Source organism: Mus caroli, chromosome 14, assembly GCF_900094665.2.
Source record: "Mus caroli chromosome 14, CAROLI_EIJ_v1.1, whole genome shotgun sequence".
Classification (NCBI taxonomy): domain Eukaryota; kingdom Metazoa; phylum Chordata; class Mammalia; order Rodentia; family Muridae; genus Mus; species Mus caroli.
Genome location: NC_034583.1, coordinates 23878674 through 23898806, shown reverse-complemented (window position 1 = coordinate 23898806; position 20133 = coordinate 23878674). Strand labels below are relative to the sequence as shown.

General features: G+C 48.2%; 1 protein-coding gene across 3 annotated transcripts in view; it reads left to right on the top strand.

The window, feature by feature from the left end:
* Colq (collagen like tail subunit of asymmetric acetylcholinesterase) overlaps nt 1–20133 on the top strand; it is a 54468-nt gene that overhangs the window by 6451 nt on the left and 27884 nt on the right. For all 3 annotated transcript variants that reach the window (XM_021182123.1, XM_029469125.1, XM_029469126.1), the window contains exons 2-3: nt 16411–16523; nt 17202–17300. In XM_021182123.1, the coding sequence (XP_021037782.1) occupies nt 16411–16523; nt 17202–17300 (212 nt within the window). The remainder of the gene's footprint in view (nt 1–16410; nt 16524–17201; nt 17301–20133) is intronic.

Below are 20133 nucleotides of genomic sequence, written 5' to 3'. Positions count from 1 at the left end.
AGAACAGCAGTCCACAGCAGTAACCCCCATAACATAGTCTGGGCTGGGTTCTAGGTGCTAGACACCCCTAGCATGGGCAGCATTTCAAGTTCCCCTGGTGATCAGAAGGTTTAGCTGTTGCTAACCATTGCACTATACCCAAAGTCAGAATCAGTGAGGGGCTCGCTAAAACGAAGGCCCCGGAACCCACTAGGAGGTCCTGATTCTGAGGGTTCTAGAGTGGGCCTAAGCACCTGCATCTCTGCAATGCTTCAGGTGCCTCCAGGCTCCAGGCCCACAGTCCACACTTGGAAAACCACTGCTGCAGCTCACCGCATAGTTACTTCATTAGTTTCCTGTGGACACGAACCACCTCCGACTTTCCAACAGTTCCAGAGGACCACAGCCTGAAATAATTTCCCCTGGGTGGGGGCCAAGGGCCCAAGGAAGACTTAGTTCCCGAATCTTTTCTAGATCTAAGCTGTGCTTCTCACATTCTTGGGTTCCCAGCTTTCTCTCCTGTGTCCGCACACAGCCATGCTACATATCGCTTCTCAATCCCCCTTCTCAGTCTGTTGTGTTTGTTTGTGGTGTGAATCCAGGGGCTTGTACATTTTAGGCAAACACTTTAACATGGAGCGACATCCCCAGCCTCTGCCTGGCTCTTAAAAGGACATTTGCGATTACATTTAGGAACCCAGATAAGCCAGGATTGTTTCCTCATTTTAAGTGTCTTAGTTACCCACAATGCCCCGTTCACACAGAAGATAGCATTTACAACCACCAAAACTCAGCTCTAGATACCAATAGGGGCCGTTTGGTGGATCACACTTACCTCATGCTTTGTTTAGATGCTATGGGATTTGAAGCAGACAGGAGTGTGGTTACCAGCAGTTCATCAGATCTCAAAAACCCCAAAGAGACCACCAGGAACCACAACTCTGATGCAAGCACATGAGAGCCTTTATTCAGGCTGTTGAGCCTAGGCCACAAACCTTTCTGATGATGGAACAGGATAGGAGGGCAGCCCCCAGGTCTAGGGGGAGGGGGTTTACACAGGAAAAAAACACAGGTGGGGGTTTCCAAGCCTCGGTGTTACATGAGAGGGTAACCGAGCTTTGGCCTTTAAGCTAACTGCCCAGCCTGGTCTACAAAGTGAGTTCCAGGACATCCAGGGCTACACAGAGAAACCCTGTCTCGAAAAACAACAACAACAAAAAAGCTAACTGGTTTACAGCACCTGGTTAAATCGCAGGGAGGGAGCACACATCAAAAGGGAGCACCTGGACTTGGGAACGACTTATGTTTTCTTAGCCCACTCTGTTGTTATCAGCCAGCGGCAGAAGTTGTGTCTATTTTGCAACTGCCAGGGCCATTTCATGCTTTTTCTCAGACCTCAAGGATGGAGGCCATGCCTCTCTAAGGGCAAGTTAACTTAGAATGGAGTCTTAAAAGCAAAATGGAGTTTATTCTGCTACCTCAGTCTCTTCACAGTGAAGAAAATGAAACTTGATGTCCCTGTGTTTCCTGAACTAGTCACCACATGTGTCACTGGGTTTCAATACTAGTGGGCATCCCAGGGAGGCAGGATATCTGGGATAGCTACGAGCCAAGTCTTGGGGACCAAGCTTTCTCTTCTCCTGTGACATCGGGAGTGACACTTCCAGCACTCTGCTCCCTGGGGTTAAGGTTTTTATAGTGGTGTGACTATAGGCAAATTGCTCTCATGGGGCTAAGAGGATCTAAGTCACGAACACTTGGTCAGGATTGTGGAGGATCGTTATGAACATTACAGTGCCCGTCACTACCATTTGTTGCACCCAACCAAAAACTGAGATAACTTTTTGCTTAAAACACTTAGTGAATTAAAGCAAGAAGTTCATATTTCTACCACTTTCTGTTCACAAACTAGGCCTTAAGGAAAGCTGGTGCTGGGCAGCTAATCAGGGAAGAGGGCTCTCCTTCCCTGGTGACGGGCTTCCCCGATGTCTTAAAAATATACCTGGCACTTGTCCATGTGTGAGCCCCAGGCATTTCCTGATTCACATCCATGCTTATCTCCCCATGGCAACCAATGAAAACATGGGGGGGAGCTGCTTGTTTGAGAGCTGGGAACAGCTGAAGGAAGCTGGTGGCTGGTGCGGTCTTTCAGTCAACTGCTGGGATAAGGACTGAAAAGAGGAAGGAGCATGAATGAACCGTGCAAGCCCCTCCCTTTCCGGCCTCCCCCTTCCGGCCTCCCCTTTTGGACTTCCCTGAGCCCTCCTCTGCTCATCCCTCAGCTGTCTTCTTTTGAAGAGTTTGGGAACCCCCTGAGCAGCTGTCTTCTTGCTTCAGGGACTTCCCTCTGGGACTCGTGCTCCTGGGAGGCCTGCCTAACTTCAGGCAGAGGGTAGAACTTCTCAGAGATAGGTGACCAGAGCCATCCTACTTACAGAAACCTTCGTACTCAACTGGAGCACCCCTGTTGTGTAGACCCTAGTTCAGACCAGCGGTGAACGTGTGCCTTATGTGAAGAGCCTGCAGGGTTTCACTGTCGGGAGAAGTCAAAGCTGGTTGGTGTACCACTTTGTGTCCATACAGGGCCAATCTTCCACCAGCATCTTTATTAGGGTAGACCTCATGGCGGTCCCTAGAAGCTTCCAGATGCCCCATGATCAGACAGAAACCAAAGTCTCAACACGGAGAGCTAATGTTTGGAGGGGTAAAGACTCCAGGATCTGGAAGGCAGTGGGGCCTTGTGAGAACCATATTGGTTTGGCTGACATACTCCCTCGCTAGTAGGATTTCTGTGGGAAGCAGCAATAACCACCTGAGTTGTCTCAAGGAGAGGGTCAGGCCCAGTGAATGAACTAATGGACAGTTCTCAGAGGAAGCAAGAATGGCCAATGAATATATGAAAAAACGTTCCACATCCTTAGCCATCGGGGACAAGTTAAACAAAGCTGCGCTGATTCTTTCATCCTAGTCAGAATGGCTGTCCTGGGATAACAAGCTGGGCATGGTGACCTGCCCCTGTGATCCAGCACCAGGGAGGCTGAGGCAGGAGGACTGCAATGAATTGAAGGCCAACCTGGGCTACGGACTGAGACCTTACCTCAAAGAACTGGAAAGGAAAAGGAAGCAAATGCTGTCACAGGTTGCTACATACAGATGGCAGCAAAGCAAAACTCATGAAGCTTCGGACAGTGTGGAGAGCCTCAGAAAACAGGAGAGAGCCACTGTGCAGCCCGGCTGCACCACTCCTGAGCCCACCCAGAAGGACTCCTTGTCAGCGCTCTTCAGAGATGCCAGCACACCCGTGTTTATTATAGCCCTAGTCACAGAGGCCAGGATATGGAAGCTGGCTAGATGTCCATCTACAGATGCAAGGATAAGGAAAAGGTGGCGGGTAAACACAGTGGGGTGTTTCCTCAGCTGCAAAGAACAAAATTACACCATTTTCAAGTAACCGCAACTGGAGATCATCGTGTGAAGCAAAATAAACTAGATTTAGACAAATATCATGTTTCTCTCATAAAAGGACTCTAGACACTATTTATAAATGCAGAGATATACCTATTTATAATTATGTGTATAATTATTAAAACATTTATCGTGCACATATGTCTATATATATGAAATAGGAAGGAACCTATATGGAGGGAGGAAATACCTAATGGAGGGGAAAATAAGACAGGGTAGCAAGGAAGAAAGACAGAAGATAATCTCTCATCTGCGGAGTCTATTTATGTGCAGTGTGGCTGTGTGCAGGTTCTCATAGCTGCAGCGAGCTTAGGAGTGCAGCAGCCATGTCAACTCCACAGCACCCCCAGCCGCCAACTCTTCCATGGTTTCCCTGAGACTTGTGCGGGTGTGCAAATGGCCCAATTATGGCTGACAGTCACTTACTCTCAGCACTTTGGCCAGTTTTGAGCCTCTGCATTAACCGCTAGGAGAGGCAGCTCCTCCAAACTTGTGGATATAAACGGAAGCATTTAAGGGCAGTTTGCTGCGTGACCATTTAGCAAAACAACAGTACAAGGCTCCCTGCTAGGGCCTGTGCCCTCCCAGTTTATAGGAATAGAGTTCTGTGTATTCTCTTCCCTCATGTGTAGAACACACACACACACACACTCACACAAGACTAAGCAGGAAACCAACAAGAGTAAGAAGGGGGACAAGGAATGGCAAGGGCAGGCAGGCACATATGAGTAAAATTAATTATATATATATACATATATATGTCAAACATGTTAAAACCCCATTATTTTGTATACTAACTTAAAAATTAATAAAAAAGAAAAATTTATCCTCTAAAAAGTAAACAAATTTATATCTTATAATTAATTACAAACTAGTTAAATATAAAATATAAGGATAAACATATTTTAAATATAAAATAGGAACTGTAAAATTGCTAAAAGAAAGCTTGGGAGTTTTCTTTATAAATAACTGAAGTGGTGGGGTAGGGCAAAAATTAGAAAAGAAATGGTTAAAGTCCACTCCACTAAAAAATGTGTTTTGGGGCTGGAGAAATGACTCAGTGGTTAAGAGCACTTGTCACTCTTCCCAAGGACCCAGGTTCAATTCCTGGCACCCCCATGGCAGCTCACAAGTGCCCGTGACTCCAGTTCCAGGACTCTTGCACCCTCATACATGCAGTCCAAACACTATGAACACAAAATAAAAAATTATAGCTGGGCAGTAGTGGCACATGCCTTTTATCCCAACACTCTGGAGGCAGAGGCAGGGATTCAAAGTTCCAGGTTCAAAGACAGCCTGGTCTAAAGAGGAGTGCTAGGACAGCCAAGGCTACACAGTGAAACCCTGTCTCAAAAAACTAAAAAAGAAAAAGAAAAAAACATTTGAGGCCTAAACAAACTGGGGAGAAAAGGAAGGAAGGAGACAAAGAGGAAGAGGAGGAAGAGGAGGAGGAGGAGAATAGTCTTATAATGGGCATAACTCTTCTTATTGATAAGAAGAAAGAATTAGTCCAGCAGCCCCCCTGAAGAAGGTCTGAGAGCTCTGCAGCATGTGACAGTGTCATCCACTATAACAGAGACATAAGTGAGAGCCATAGGAGCATGCTATGCCTTGCCTCTCATAGCTATGGCTATGGCAGTGGGCTGTCTGTGACAGCATCAAGACAGACAGACACTTTCATCCCCTGCTCCTAGGAAGGAGGATTGGCTGCTGAGGCTGTGTAAAGTGAAGACAGCACATGTAAAACCCATGCCCTGAGTGGTGTAAATTCTCTCATACAGAACAAGTGAAGAAGCAGAAGGTGGGTTTGTAGCATCAGTTACACGCCATGAGTGTTTGCCAGCCATCCCATTGCACATCAAAAGGAAAAGAGCAAATATATTTTGGTTCTTCAGACTGAAGAAATATTATGAAGCTGTATAAAAGAATGCAGATGCATTTTATACTGTGTGGGAGCCTCTGCGACCCTCAGCCAGCAGCGTAGTGATCCACAGGCGGGGAGAAGGTAGTGTGACTCAACATCACTAGCCAGTGTTTGCTCAGACTTCTAGAGTCTGACCCTGAGCCGCTCATTTTAGGTATACTTAAGCACTGCACAATTTAGTGAAAACGTATCCTAGTGTTAATTAACTCAATCCCGTGTGCACAACAAAGCATACATAAATCTCTCAGAGATACAAAATAAGCTAAATACAGATCGGATGTGACTACATCAAACCTCCTTGTAAAGTTCGTAAAGATAGGTGCTACAGATTGCCTGGGAGAGGGGGACTGGCTTATAATAAGGTCTGGGGGAGGGTCCAGTGTGGTCTCTGTCACACAGATGGTGTAAAGGTCACCAGGCTACTTATTAACCATGTCTGCTCCCAGCTTTCTGGGCAGATAACAGGTTACACATTCCTTCCCTTGAAGGAACAACACTGTGTTTAACATTCCAGGCTCCCCTAGTGCTGACTGTGAGCACAGAGACCTCCGTGCCCCCTACAACAAAAGGAGAGAGAATAATCCTCTGGATATCTATAAAGGGGCTAAAAGAACAGACATGGTGACATGCAAAAGTGATCTCAGTCATTAAGAAGCTAAGGCAGGACGATTTCTGCAATTACAAGGTTACAAAAAGCCTTGGCTTTATTTTGGCAACTTGCTCCATTGAACCATTGTTGCTCAGCAGAGTCCAAAGAGGCAACCCTGTGTGTCGTCCCTCCCCCCTCCCCAATTTCTGGAAAACAGGGATTTGGTGAATTGGGGAGATAACTCTCTAGGCCTTGGGCAGCCAGAGGCTCCCAAGAATCCAGCTTCTCTCCTTCTTCCTTGTTGTGAAACTCCAGACAATTCACACAGCAAGTGGAGACAGAAAAAGCATTTAGGGGAAGGGGTTAAGGGAGCCACAGAGTTTTGTATTTCAAGTTTCCATAGTGCAGTGTCACTGCTGAAAAAACAAGGCATGGAAGTACAGGGTCTTTCCACCGGCCGCAGCTGTCAGCAGGTGTTGGAAATAACTCGCCCTGCAGGCCCAGAGCAGCTGACCTGTGGCCAGATTTCCTGAATAATTCCACAAACTTGGCCTTCCCTGTCAAGCCCAGCAGAAGATTTAATAGTGCCTGTTGATTGATGCCGGCTGCTGTAATCCAATTCTGAGCCAAGGCGCAGCCAGCCTCCAGGAGGCCACTTGATGTTCCCTGGTCTCCTAATAACATTGTCTCTCCTCCTCCCTCCCCATCCACCATAGGCCATTTGGTCAAATTAGAAGATGAACTCAAAGAAGCAGATGCCTTCCTTTAGATAAGATCCAAAACAATTCCCCTGTGGAGGGAAGAGGGGAGGGGCTTGTTTTCTTTTGTTCTTGTGGGCAAAAAAGGCACTGTTAATGTGTGGCTTGGCTAAAATCATGGCAACCAGGAGGTGGCTCTCTTCTATCCTTGTAGCTCCTCTCAAGGTGTCTCTGTGAGTGTTTGTGTGTTTGGGGCAGGGGTGTGTCTGGGGTGTGGGGTTTTGTCCTCATGATGAGTGGCTTCAAGCTCCCCAAAGCATTGACACCTAAGTTCTATGTAGCCTCAGGTTCCCCAGATTGGTCAACAGAGGCTCAGGGCTGACCTGCCTCAACCTTTATATTGTGGTTCTAAGTAGCTTGTTTTCTCTTTTTATTATTATAAATATTTTCAAACATTCAAAAGAAATTGTGAAAAGAATCGTTCGGGAGCCACTAGGATTCAGCTCATGCTCTGGGCTAAATGGTACCCCTTAAGATTCCTCACCCCTGGCCCTGCCCCCGTACATTGGAATGGAACTGTTGAGGTCATGGGGTCTTTAAAGAGGCAACTGAGTTAAACAAGGCCCTAGGGTGAACCCTAATCCATTCTGACCAGTGGCCTTATGAAAGACTAGGCTTGGACATACAAAGAGAGACCAGGGGCACAGCCACAGAGGAGAGGCGTGGAGGGGCACACCCAGTTGCCTGTGAGCCAATGAGGAAGGGCACAGGAAAATCTAAGCCATCAGCATGTTGACTTTGGACTTCTGGTGACCAGACCTGTGAGGAATGAGTGAGTGTCAATGAAGCCACCTGGTCTGAGGTACCTCAGGACACAGCTGATTCTTGTCAGTCAGCACTTGGCCATGGTCACTCTATTGTCCGTTCAGCCATCTGCCTTCTTCATGTTAACTGTTTTGGTAGATTTTTAAAGTGACCTGAAAACTTGGTCTACTTTGAAGAGTAGCCCAGAGAAGGTAAATGTGTTTGATAAAGCTTACCAGCCAACACATTCAATTGAGCTCTGGCTGTAACTGGAGTCAGAAGGACAATCAAGATGTCTGCCCAAGGATGAAGGATCATAAAACTTCATTACAAAGACAACCTCTGTACAGCACCAACTCCTAGACAATCCTGAGATGGATAGACAGTGGCCGGGAGAGAGATAGTCAGCTGTCTAGAGATTGATCAGAATGGAGGGAAGCTGCGGGCCCCACAGAAGCAGTGGGAAGAACAGGAAGGGTGCAAGTGGCTGGGGTCAAATGAGCTGTCCCCCAAGCCTGGCTAAGATGGCTATGGGTGGCCACCTCCTCACAGGGCTCTGTGCAAAGTTCCTTACACACTCCATTTCCAAGTCGGTTCTAGCTCTGTAGCCCAGACCTAGTAACATGGCTTCAACAAGAGTCATTTTCCCGTTTGCGAAATGGAGATGGTCAACCAAGAGGACAAACAAAATGTGTGCAAAGCGCTAATCCAGACCACCATTATTTTAGTGTAGAAAAGACACAGGCATTCAAGAAATATTTGCAGACTTCAGTAGAATGTAGGGCTATCCCAAGACAGCAAAGGCAGTGGATCTGGGGAGAGTATTGAATATAACTCAAGGCTTTTGCCGTTGCCGTTGCTCAGAGGGAAGCAAAGGTCTAGATCAGCTACAAGGACGAGTGGGGACATACAGCCACGGAACCAGTGAATGGGTGGACGGAAAGGTGCTAAGAAGAGATGAGGGTTGGGGGGATTCCGGCAGAACCAGCTCATGGGATTTTGTCAAAAGCAGGCCAGAGCCATCCGATGTCCCGGGTGGCCATGAGGACTTGACCTGATGTCAAGGATTAGGAATTCCTTTAGAATGATTAACTGGGGGAGTCAGGGGCAGCTACAACTGTGAGATGCAGAAATCCAAATTCAAGCTGGAGTCTTAGTCAAGAAAGGGAGGCAGTGAAGTTTGACCAAAATTTGGTCAAGGGGAGGGGGCAGTCTTTGCTGGTATGCTTTCAATCCACCCATCAAAGTCTGAAGATGGGACTATAGATTTGAAGTGCTCTAGGACTGGTGGGATCCTACACTCTGCTCCCTAATATGTAGACTTTTGAAAATGTGTGTGTGTGTGTGTGTGTGTGTGTGTGTGTGTGTGTGTACACGAATGCTCACACATACATGTGTCTGACATGCACTTAGAGATCAAGGGTCAGCTTGTAGGAGTTCTCCTCCACCATGTGGTGTCCTGGGAATGAACTTAGATCGTCAGCATTGGTGACAAGTGCCTAAATCACTGAGACATCTCACTGTCTCTTTTCCTCGAACTGTGAAATAGGGTCTCACTATATAGCCCAGGCTGACTCACAATCCTCCTTCCTCGGTCTCTGAAGTGCAAGGATTACAGAATCATAGCTGCTCACCTCCATATCTGGCTCAAGTATAAACAGCTTTGCCTCATGTAAGAACTCTGGGTCCCTGGAGTCAGGTGCTAGAAGTAGCTGGGTCACAGATATCAATCTATCTGTGCAGCAGTGGCAGGAGAGCCAGTGGCGGCAGACGCTGTGACAGAATCCATCTGGGCTGTGCAACAGTGGGGACTGGAAGGTCTGGAATCGTGCCCAAGGAGGCAACGTTCCAGAAGTGGTCTTCTGGCCTGGTTGATAAATCCCAGAGCCACAAGCACTGTGAATGTGACACCTGTTGACAGCGGCAGGGTGGCCCAGAAACTGATTAGGAATGTGGCCTTGCAGGCAGCTCATCAGCAGTAAGCCGGGCCTGGACCCACACATAGGAGTGAAGCTAAGGGCAAGGTTTGATACCAGGGAGGAGGGCCTCACCTCTAGCTATCTAGAACCCTAGAGAGGGTTCCCTTGGCCAGGAAGCACAGCCTCTATAGAGGGAAGCGGGAGAGAGCTCAGAGCTCACCTGGCAGATGCCCTTTCACATGGAGGGGAAATAAGTCCTTCACATTTAAACAGCAATTTCCTGTCAGGGATACTGACCAGGGAGCCTAAGTCCCAGGCTGGCTAGGAGCTTGTCGAGCAGCAGAAAGGTGGGTTGTATGCATAGGTGTTTGACTTCAGAAAATGCCACTGTTGGTGCCAGGAAGACAGAGGCCAAAGGCAGTAGGGTAAAGTGCAAAGAGAAGAAAAAGAGCTGCCGAAAGACATATATACAGAAAGATGCAGGTCACAGACTCACAGTTGGTTATTAAGATCAAGTAGAACTTTGGAGTTGGCCAGGGCCCGTTGATTGTAGAAGCCACTTGCCTTGCTTTCACAGGAGTGACTGAGCTGAGTTGGCTACATGAGTAAATCTTTTTTTTTTTTTTTTTTAAAGTCTGATGCTGAGGTCTGGAGAGACAGCTTAGCAGTTAAAAGCACATGTTGTTTTTGCAGGGGACCCAGGTTCTATTCCCTGCACCCACACGGTGGTTCACAACCATCCATAACCCCAGTTCAAGGAGATCTGAGGCTTTCTTCTTAGCTCTGAGGGCACCAAGTACACACGTGGTATGCATAAACATATGCAGCAAAACACTCAGACATAAAATAAAATAAAATAAAATAAAATAAAATAAAATAAAATGAATACTTTCCTTTTTTAAGTGTGATGCTACATGGTTAAGAAAAACAGAAAGGTTTTGCTGTGAAAGTGGCAAAACATCCAAGGGCTGAGAAACACCCATGATGCTGGGGGGTAGAGGGTGGGAGATGAAGACCTGATCAGATGTGGTGGCACATGCCTGTTATCCCAGCACCAGGGAGCACGGGACAGGGGAATTACTTGAAATAGTAAGCTACACAGTGAGTCTTAGGATACCCTGGGTTACCAAATGAGACTTCTCCAAAAAAAGAAGATGACTAAGAGGAGGAGGAGGAGGAGGATGAGGAGGAGGAGGGACCACAATGGGACTATCTTAGTTACTTTTCTGTTGCTGTGACAAAATACCATGACCTTACAGAAGAAAGCATTTCATTTGCCCTTGGTTTCAGAGGGTTAGATCCACGCTGGCAAAGGTGGTGGCAGGACCAGCCGGGAACTCACATCAGGGAAAGCAAGAGGCAGAAGGAACACACTGGGGATGGTGAAGGTCTTTTGGAACCTCAAAGCCTGCCCACCTAACCCCAGCGATGCACCTCCTCCAACAAAGCTAATCTAATCCTCCCCAAACCAACCCATCAACTGGGGACCAAGCGGATGAGCCTGGAGGCGGGGGGAGTGGAGGGGAGTCGCATTCTCATTCAAACCACCACGGGAACTTTGACCACACAGGAAAACTGGGGGAGATGGTGTGGGTGCTATTGTCCAACTGTTGGCCTCTGAACTGAGAGTGCCATTTCCTTGCAGCTGCTGGCTCTGATGTCTTAGACCTAGTTCCCAGAGGAACCGAGCCCAAGCCTTCCTCTCTCCCTTCTCCCCACTTTGTGCAGAAAAAATCTCAGCTTTTAAGGCTTATCTCAAATGCCACCTCTTCCAGGAAGCCTGTTCTAACTACTCATTTCATTCTCTCTCCAACTATCTCTTCCTCCCCTAATTCTCTCCAGACATCCCTAAGCCTACACTCTCCTCGTTCATCCTGACCAAATTATCTGAAAATAGGTTGATAAAGAGCCCTCTTCTGTGCCAGAAATGGAAAAGCCTTGGCTCTAATCCTTCCAGCTGAGTAGCAAAGTAACTTATGCAACACCCATTTTACAGGTGAGAAAGCTGAGGCTCAGACAGAAGGATCTGGCTCACAGGCAATAGCTATTGAGTGGCTACGTCTGCTCACTGAGCTTTCCTTGGGTGCTTCAGTGCTGGGGTTGGTAGACTACATCCTGGGAGCCAAATCCAGCACCCCTCCTATTTTTATAAATAAAGTTTTATCAGAACCTGGTCACACTTATATTTAGGTATTGTCCTTGACTGCTTTTATGCTTTAGAGCAAAGCTCTTTGACACAGACTATGTAGCCCATGAATCCTAAAACATTTCCTACCGGTCCTGTGTAGACTGAGTCTGCTACTCTTGTTATTGAAGCTCCTCACTGAGCTGCTTAAGTCGGTGCTTATTGCTAAGTATCAATAACCTTATCTTTTATGGCTTAGGATATTGTGTGTGCTCATGCTTTGGGCATATAGTAAGGTCTCAGGCAGACTGCAGTGTGTATCTGGCACGTGCCACTTTGTTCTTTTATAGACAAGGTTCCTGTAAAAAAGATTTGAGGCTGTGGATGCAGCTCCGTGGTAGACTACATGCTTAGCATGCATGAGGTCTGGGTTCCACCCTCATGGTCTTTGGAAATATACACATCTATGTATGTGTATATGCGTATGTATATTTACATATGTAGAAGACTACATAGCTACACACACACAATATGTAGAGTTTGTGTTTTGTTATTTTGAGTGTGACTTTATTGGCAGCAATATAGCAAACACTGAGCCACGCAGATCTTCCCTGAAGCAGAAGAGGGCAGAGGCTCCTCGGACACCCTCTGTGGGGTGTGACTCTGATGCATGCCAGAACAGTATTGATGAGGCCATTTTGAGGCAAATGAAAAGCCTCCTGGTTGACAGATTGTGCTGTCTCCTCCTTGTGGCGTCTGAGGTGACCATTGTACAGAGCTCCCAGCCTCCCTGGGTAAAGAGGGTCCTGTGTCTTCACAGCTGCCCTGCAGAAGCATCTGTGAGTAGCTAGAGCTGCCTACCCATCCCAGCTCCCTGGAGCTCAGGACTGGCCCCTGAAAGCCTGGCATCTGGGGCAGAAGCAACATCAAAGCAGGGATTGGCGGACTCCCACCACAAATGCCAAGCAGGCCAGGCGCGCGCGGGCAGCACTCGGGGGCGTGACAAATCTCAGCCTGTCTCTAGCTTGTGTTCCCGGGTCAGTCTGCCTTGGGCTTTGCCACATGATGACGGGTCCATCATTCACGCATCTTGTCCTCATCATTTCGGGACTTCTCTGTCACTCAGCTGGCTACTTGGGTAAGTGTGTGTGTGTGTGTGTGTGTGTGTGTGTGTGTGTGNGAGAGAGAGAGAGAGAGAGAGAGAGAGAGAGAGAGAGAATATATGTGTATGCATTATTTTTTAAATAAAACTTGAAAAGTAGGCTTGTCCTGGGAGCATCAGCAGACTTTAAATTTGAAACTTCTCAGCCAGTGTTAAGACCGCAGGGTGAAGGGAGGGAGGGACTCACTGGGAGCCTTGCACGCATGCTTATGCCTGTGAAGTTGTTTGTAGTCCCTCTTGTGACCTTGACTCCAGAGTGGCTGGCAGCTGTTGTCCCCTTGACTCTGCAGTAAAACCGAGCTCTGTGGTCCACAGATCCCCGTGGCATTAGGTGGCCGGGATGCTCGCCATCAATTCCGGGCCAACTGGCTTGGGTGACGTGGCTCAAAGACATCAGCCACCAAACCACCAGATCACTTTCTTGGCAGGTGTGTCCTCCCTTGCTGCCCAAGCACACTCAGGTGCAAACCTTCACCATGGCCTTTTTTCAAAGACTGTCAAGATGCTGTTACCTTTAGGATCAGAACTTGCTTTTCAAGGCTGTGTGGTCTGTGCATGGGGCTGATGTAAAGTTCCAAAAGGCAGGCTTCTTTGGAACTGTGAAGTGTGGACAACTTTGGGCAAACTGTAGCCAGCTAGTGTGTGAATGTCACGGATACTGGGCATTGCAGCCTACCATGGGGGCACCCGGAGACACCATGGAACATACGTCTTTCACTGTGTCACTTCCTCTGGGGTTTCCTTCTAATGCCACCCCAACAGGGTGGGGAGACATGAAAGCTCCCACCCTAAGCACAGGCAGGACCGGGGCCATTAGCATATGGCTGCTCTAGGTGTTTTCCAGGCAAAGGCGGGATGCTTTGTTCCCTTGCTGCTTCCTTTGCTGGCTTTTGGTATACACTGGCTCACCCTGAGGGGCGCCGCTTGTTGTGGGAAGCTGGAGAAGGGTCCCGGTGGTCTGCTGATGGACTTGTAGGGAAAAAGAAAGATAGACCCAGTGTGATCCTGGGTTCATACTTACCTTAAAACCTGTCATTGGGGGTGTGCGGGCCAAACTCTTGGTGACACAGCCGAGGAAACTGAGTGCTTGGGTTGAGGAAGTGACTGTACTATATCACGGGGCCACATGCACCCCAGACTCAAACTCTTAGATGCAAGTTCCTGTAAGCCCAAGGGTCCACTGGCATGGATCACTTTCCAAGAATGTACCTCAGTTTCTCAAAGCAAAGCAGGGAGAAGATTCCTTTCCCATGAGGGGAAAAAACCAAACGCTTGCCAAAACCTTCATCAGTCAGTTGACTATACTTCTGTAGAGAAACACCCACAGATACAATGGCATTAGTGTCATCACGTGAAGGCTGGTGGTCCTGGAGTCCCTTGGCAGTGCCAAGGCAGCTGCCTGGGGCCGAGCCATTGCATGTGGTACACCGGGCCACAACAGGCACCACGTGCTACACACCCAACAGTTTCCATTACAACAGACCCTTCTGGGACTCTTCCAGGCTGGTCCTTGAGCTTAGGTACTGTTCCAGTGGAGACAGCACCAGCCTGGGAGAGATGCACAGGGCCATTCAGCCCCAAAATAGACCCGCGAAGCCCTGGCTTAGTGACGGGGAGAGTGCCGAGGGGAAGCTGCTCACAGACCCATCCACCTGATGGAAATACTCAGTGCTGGAATGAGCTGTAAATAAACCAGACTGTGCTAAAAACAAACAGCAGCCCCTGGGGCTGGGGGAGGGGTGGAAACCGACGGCCCACACCTGCTGGCATAAAGTAGGTCAAGGGGGAGGAAGGGGTGCAGGCAAGGGGGTAGCGTAAAGGCAGCCGCTTTGGCAGCAAAAGCAGCTGATAATTTATGTTCCCTGAAGATGTCTCCAGTTTCCAGGAAGAAGTGAGAGAAGTGATTGCCTTGGGAGACCCAAGATCTTTCACTAGGGATGCTCACAGGGTGCCGGACAGGCAACGTTGGAGACAGTAGAGGGCTTTGAAAACCAATGGCCATGGTGCAAACTAGCCACATGGCCTGCCAAGCTCCCAGGTGTACCTTCGAGGAGGGCTTTGGAGAGCTGCAACCTTGGATCATTGTTGTCTCTTGAGGCAAAAGGGAGACAGGGGGAAAATGGATCTGGAGGGCGTTCTAACAGGCTTCGGCGGCTAGTTCGGACCCGCCACCCTCTTCAATGGGCCAGCATAGCATAGAGAAGCCAAAGTTGTCCACTCCTGGTTTCTCAACGCTGGCCAAGAGCTGGTGACACTTTAATCTCAGCACTTGGGAGGCAGAGGCAGGCGGATTTCTGAGTTTGAGGCCAGCCTGGTCTTCAGAGTGAGTTCCAGGACAGCCAGGACTACACAGAGAAACCCCTTCCCAAAAAAAAAAAAAAAAAAAAAAAAAAAAAAAAAAAAAAAAAAGCTGGTGACAGAGTAAAGCTTGAAAACAACTATCAAACCAAGAAAGAGAACAGCGGAGACTGAAGAGATGGCTCTGTAGTTAGGAGTGCTGGCTGCTCTTCCAGAGAGGACCAGGGTTCAAATCCCAGCACCTATGTGGAGGCTCCAGGAGATGCCCTCCTCCGGCCGTCTCAAACACTGCATGCACGTCATGCACAGATGGAGCTCAGAGATGAGAGGTGTAGGGAGGCCCCACCCAGGCTTGTTCTGTGAGAGCAGAGATCCAGGAATCTGAGGTCCAAGCTAGGAACCGGAAAAATACCGCTTTTCTTGATATCGGTGCTACAAGCATCCTAGTGCACCCGCCCCTTCTGTTGGTGAATTCCTAGAAATGAAATTGCTGAGCTGTGCCATATGCCTACACTCAGCTTCATTAGTGTAGCTTCACTCACCACACAATTTCCCAAAGACCACACCAGCCTCCATTCCCACCTGTTAGAGCAGGATAACCGTTCTGGTTGTCCCCGCTCCTTGTCGTATTTTTCTCCTGTCCTTTTCATAGTAGTCACTCTGGTATGTATGCATCCATATCACCTCATGCACACCCATGATGCTCACAGAATGGCTAAGAACACTATGGTCCAGCCACACAGCAGTACTCTGTATGAACTGTCCCATTCCCCCAAATGCTGTGTTGAGAAAGAGAAGACAGACATAGGAATTCATGTTGTGAGATTCAATTTGCATAAAATATAAATGTCCTCATCATGCATCCCTGGTGTTAGGATCCAGTGGTGTGTGTGGAGCACGGAGACTAGAGTTTACCGGCTTCTGCGGCTGGTAGGTGTTTTCTAGCTCTTAGATGCTGTCATCTAGGGTCTGTTCTCTTTGTAGAACTCTATTGTGCTGTAGTGTGGGATCTGCATCTTTTTACATAACTTAACACTGGCCATGTATTAAGGCCAAACATAGATAAGACTCTGTGAAAATCAAAGCCATAGAAGTCCAGTGATCCATTCACCTCTCCGTGATGTGGATCTGGTCACCTACACACTGAGCCATTTAAGTGGGACTTGTTAGCAGGCAGAACAGCCACATGAGTACATAGGGTCGTTTCAAACCATGGCCACACCTACAGAGGTAGTCTCTGAAGGAGGAAAGGACACACACAGCGTCTGGGCCATTTCCCTTCGGCAGAGGCAAGAGAGGGTCTCCATGTGTCTTCATTGCCTCAAGGCAACAGACAGGGGCCAGCTCCAATCTCAGGTGACCGTGTCCGCATCCCTTGGGCACAGTGGGCATGTCACAGATTGTCATCCTAACCCCATGCTAAGGAACAGCAGTTTTCTCTGAACAGCCCTTCCTGGCCTGGATCAGAAGAAGCGGGGCAGCCACAAAGCATGTTGCCTACTCATGCCCCCACCGCCCCCACTCTTCCCACCGCCATTCTTCAGAGGCAGCCGGAGCCCGGTGAGTACTCCGGACTAGGGTGAGTGAAAAATCTCCAGACTCTTCCATGTCAGCTCCATACCAGGCCCAGCATGGCCACCTCAGGATCCCATTGAAGAGGGGCAGCTCTAATGTCACTCAAGGACAGAGGCCTGGAGTGGGCATTGGGCCACCTGTGCCACCTGTGCCAATCCATTCACACATCTGCTCCCTTGCCGTGCTCAGTCTGTGAGGAAGGGAGGTTTTCCTTGTCAGGGAGTTAAGTGGGGTCAGGTTTGGCAGCAAGATGGCTCACCTTTTTGAAAACACTAAGGTGCGCTCATAGCTTCCAAATCCCCATCAGCTACAGAATTCCCTATTTTATTTTTGTTTTTTGTTTTAATCAAGTATTCATGAAATCCCTGCAGTGGGGGCAAGGATGGAAGAAAGGAAGAGGGAAATGGGATGTGGAGGATGGAGAGAGAGAAGCAGGCTAGAGAGATGCTAGGTAACAGATACCAAAATACAGTTAGATGTGAGGCCTTTGGATGCCTACAGTCTCTTACAACATGTTGTCGATTTAAAAGAAAAGAAAAGAAAAAAAACCTAGGGGGAAAAGAGCGCAGAAGTTCCCACTGCATAGAAACAGAGCAGGGGCGAGCCAAGGGGGCAGCTGTTTCATTGGTCTGACCTCTAACCCATTGTCACTGTCATCCGAAGCTTCTCTCCCCAGACATGAAGAACCTTCTGGAACTTGAGGCGTCACCATCACCCTGCATTCAAGGCTCGCTCGGCTCTCCTGGGCCCCCTGGGCCCCAGGTGAGTTCACCCTTCCAGGTCCCCTCCTGTGTCCTGCCATAAACCAATGGACAGAGCCTTACAGTGCCTGCCCTACCATGTGCTGTGTGGCTGGTTTTCTTTCTGCAGCTTCTCTCCAGCCTCAGCACCCTGAAGAGTCTCTGGGTGAACTGGCCTCCCCTGTGAAACCCCTGACATGACAGATTTGAAAGTTTCATATCGTATTTGAGAATGCTGCTTGTATGGTAGTGGGCTGTTGTTATTGTCAGCAAATAGGAACATGACCATCCACCCCACCTGTGGACCAGACGGCTTGTGCTCAATTCAGGAACGTGGCCGTCAGAGGAACCACTTACCTTAGCTTTCCTGGGCTCTGGATTACTACAAGCATAAGCAGCCCTCAAGCGAGGTACAAGAGAAGATCAAGGAATAGGCAAGCAACTAGAGAAAGAGCTTTTGCACTCCAGAGACCCCCATCCCAGGCTGATCTGCTGCCATGAGGGCTTTTCAACTGCTCTGTGGCTCCATAGGGAGGAGGAAGATGGTGCCAGGAGCTTGTAGGTCCCAAGTGCAATCCTAGACAGGAGGCATTGAAGTCACCACTCAGCTATGTGAACCCCTTATCACGTCATAGTGTTAGGGAGCTAAAAGTCAAACTTCCTGACCTGGAAGACAAAGTCCCATGAGTGGCTTGGACTGCTCATCAGCTTGTACAACATCCACTTTGAACTTAGCTACGATGTCTGCCTCTCTTCCTCACGTACAGCAAGCTTGCCTCAGCCTTGGGCTGGTGCACTCCAGGGCACTGCTTAAGTTTTGACTTGCTCCTCCTGGTCTCTCAGAGGCTGGTTTCCATGTCCCCTCCCTAGAGATACCTTTCTCAGCTAAGCATGGTGACACATAGCACTGACTCCAGCACTCAGAGGAGGCTGAGACAGGAGGATTACTATAAGTTTGAGACCAGACTGGAACTCACTGTATGAGTTCCAAGACTGCTCAGGATACAGAATGAAACCCTATCTCAGGGAGCAGAGGAGGGGAAGAAAGGGGAGAGAAAGAGAAAGGAGAAGAGGGGAGGGGGAGGGGGAGGAATGCCTTTCACGATTACCAAGTCTAAGACTATGGCTTTGAATCCAGCCTCACCTGTTTTTGTAACTACAGTTTTACTGTCTGTGGCTGTTTGCAGACCATTGGGGCAGAGCTGAGGAGTCTGACAGATGTGGTCCTCCAAGCCTAGAAGAATCACTCTCTGGCTTTGTAGAGGAAAAGTCCTGCTCCCTTGTTCAGGAACAGGGATAGTGTCCACTTCCTAGTCTAGGAACCTGTGGGCTATAACTAGCCTGTTCTCCATAAACATTTATTGACCCAGGTGTATAATTACATAATTGTAATCCCAGCACTTGGGAGGCTGAAGCAGGAGGACCCTGAATTTAAGACTAGCCTGGACTGCCTAGTAAGAGACCCTATCTAAATAAATAAATAAATAAATAAATAAATAAGGAAACAAACAATAAAATCATCTATTAGATATTATAATGAAAATGGGACCTTGAGCTCAGAAGTCAGACACCGTCATAAAGAGGCTGGGAAGTCTGCAGAAAGGCCAGGTGAGAGTACTCTAAGGTGGGCTCCGCCATTCAGCACTCTCCTCTGATGGGTCTTGATGTGGATGAGAACCAACTGAGCACGTGGAAGGAGGGGATCCTCTGGTCACCTCAGAACGGCAGTTCCATTCATACTAGTGTACCTCTGAGCTCCTGCAAGTCTGAGTCACACAGAGGCTCCCCTGCCCACCCATGGAGTCTGTGCAATGTGAGATCTCTAAGTAGCATCATATGGGAACTGGTTAGACATGCAGTCTCACTGGGTGCATTGATTTAGGCCTATGATCCCAGCACTCAGCAGATGGAGGCAGGAAGACTGCCTTGAGTTAGTCATGAGTACCAGGCCAGCCAGGGTAAGACTTCTATCACAGGAAGGGAGAAAGGAAGGAAGGAAGGAAGGAAGGAAGGAAGGAAGGAAGGAAGGAATACACACACGCACACACACCTCCATTCGATCAGAATCTATAGTTGTTTGGTGTGTGCTAAGCTCAATGATCTTGTAAAACAGTTGTAACCATTTCAAGAAATAAAAGACTTGGAAATAGAAAACAACTTCCCAGCCTTACCTCCTAAATCAGAAGGCAGATAACCCAAGGTGGTTCCTCCCAACTGTATCTTCACCTGAGGATCGCTGGGGAACTCAAACACTCTCAAAGCTCTCTGACTCCCACCTCCCCAGATGGTCATGTGATTGGTCTGGGTGTGGCCTGAGCTTTGGGTTTTTGTTTTTTTGGGTTTTTTTTTTTTTCCAAAAATCCTGGGGATCCTGGAATCATTTGGACAGGTTTTGGAGAAACCACACTTCCAACAGGCTGTCATGTTGGTCACTTGCAGACAGTAGAGGTATGGAGGCCAAGGGGGTCGGGTGGATTCCTCTCTGCTATCCTCAGGAATTTGGAAAACAGTCATGAGCTTTCCAGAGATATGTGAGCAGAAGGCAGGCACTTCTAGCAGTGAATGTGCAAAACTGGAGGTTTTTTTGTTTTGTTTGTTTTCTTTTGTTTTGTTTTTTACAGCGTCTGCTGGAGTCTCTCAATGAGATCCATTGTAAATATACGTTTTTTTTTCTTCCATTAATGAAAGTTTCTGGGATGAGAGTATTCCCCACCTGAAACCCACAGATCATTTGTGGGACATCTTTTTTTTTCTTTTGTTTTGTTTGTTATCTATAAGACAGGGTCTCATGTAGTCCAGGCTAGCCATGAACTTGCTGGGCAGCCAAGGTTGGCCTTGAATTCCTGATCCTCCTG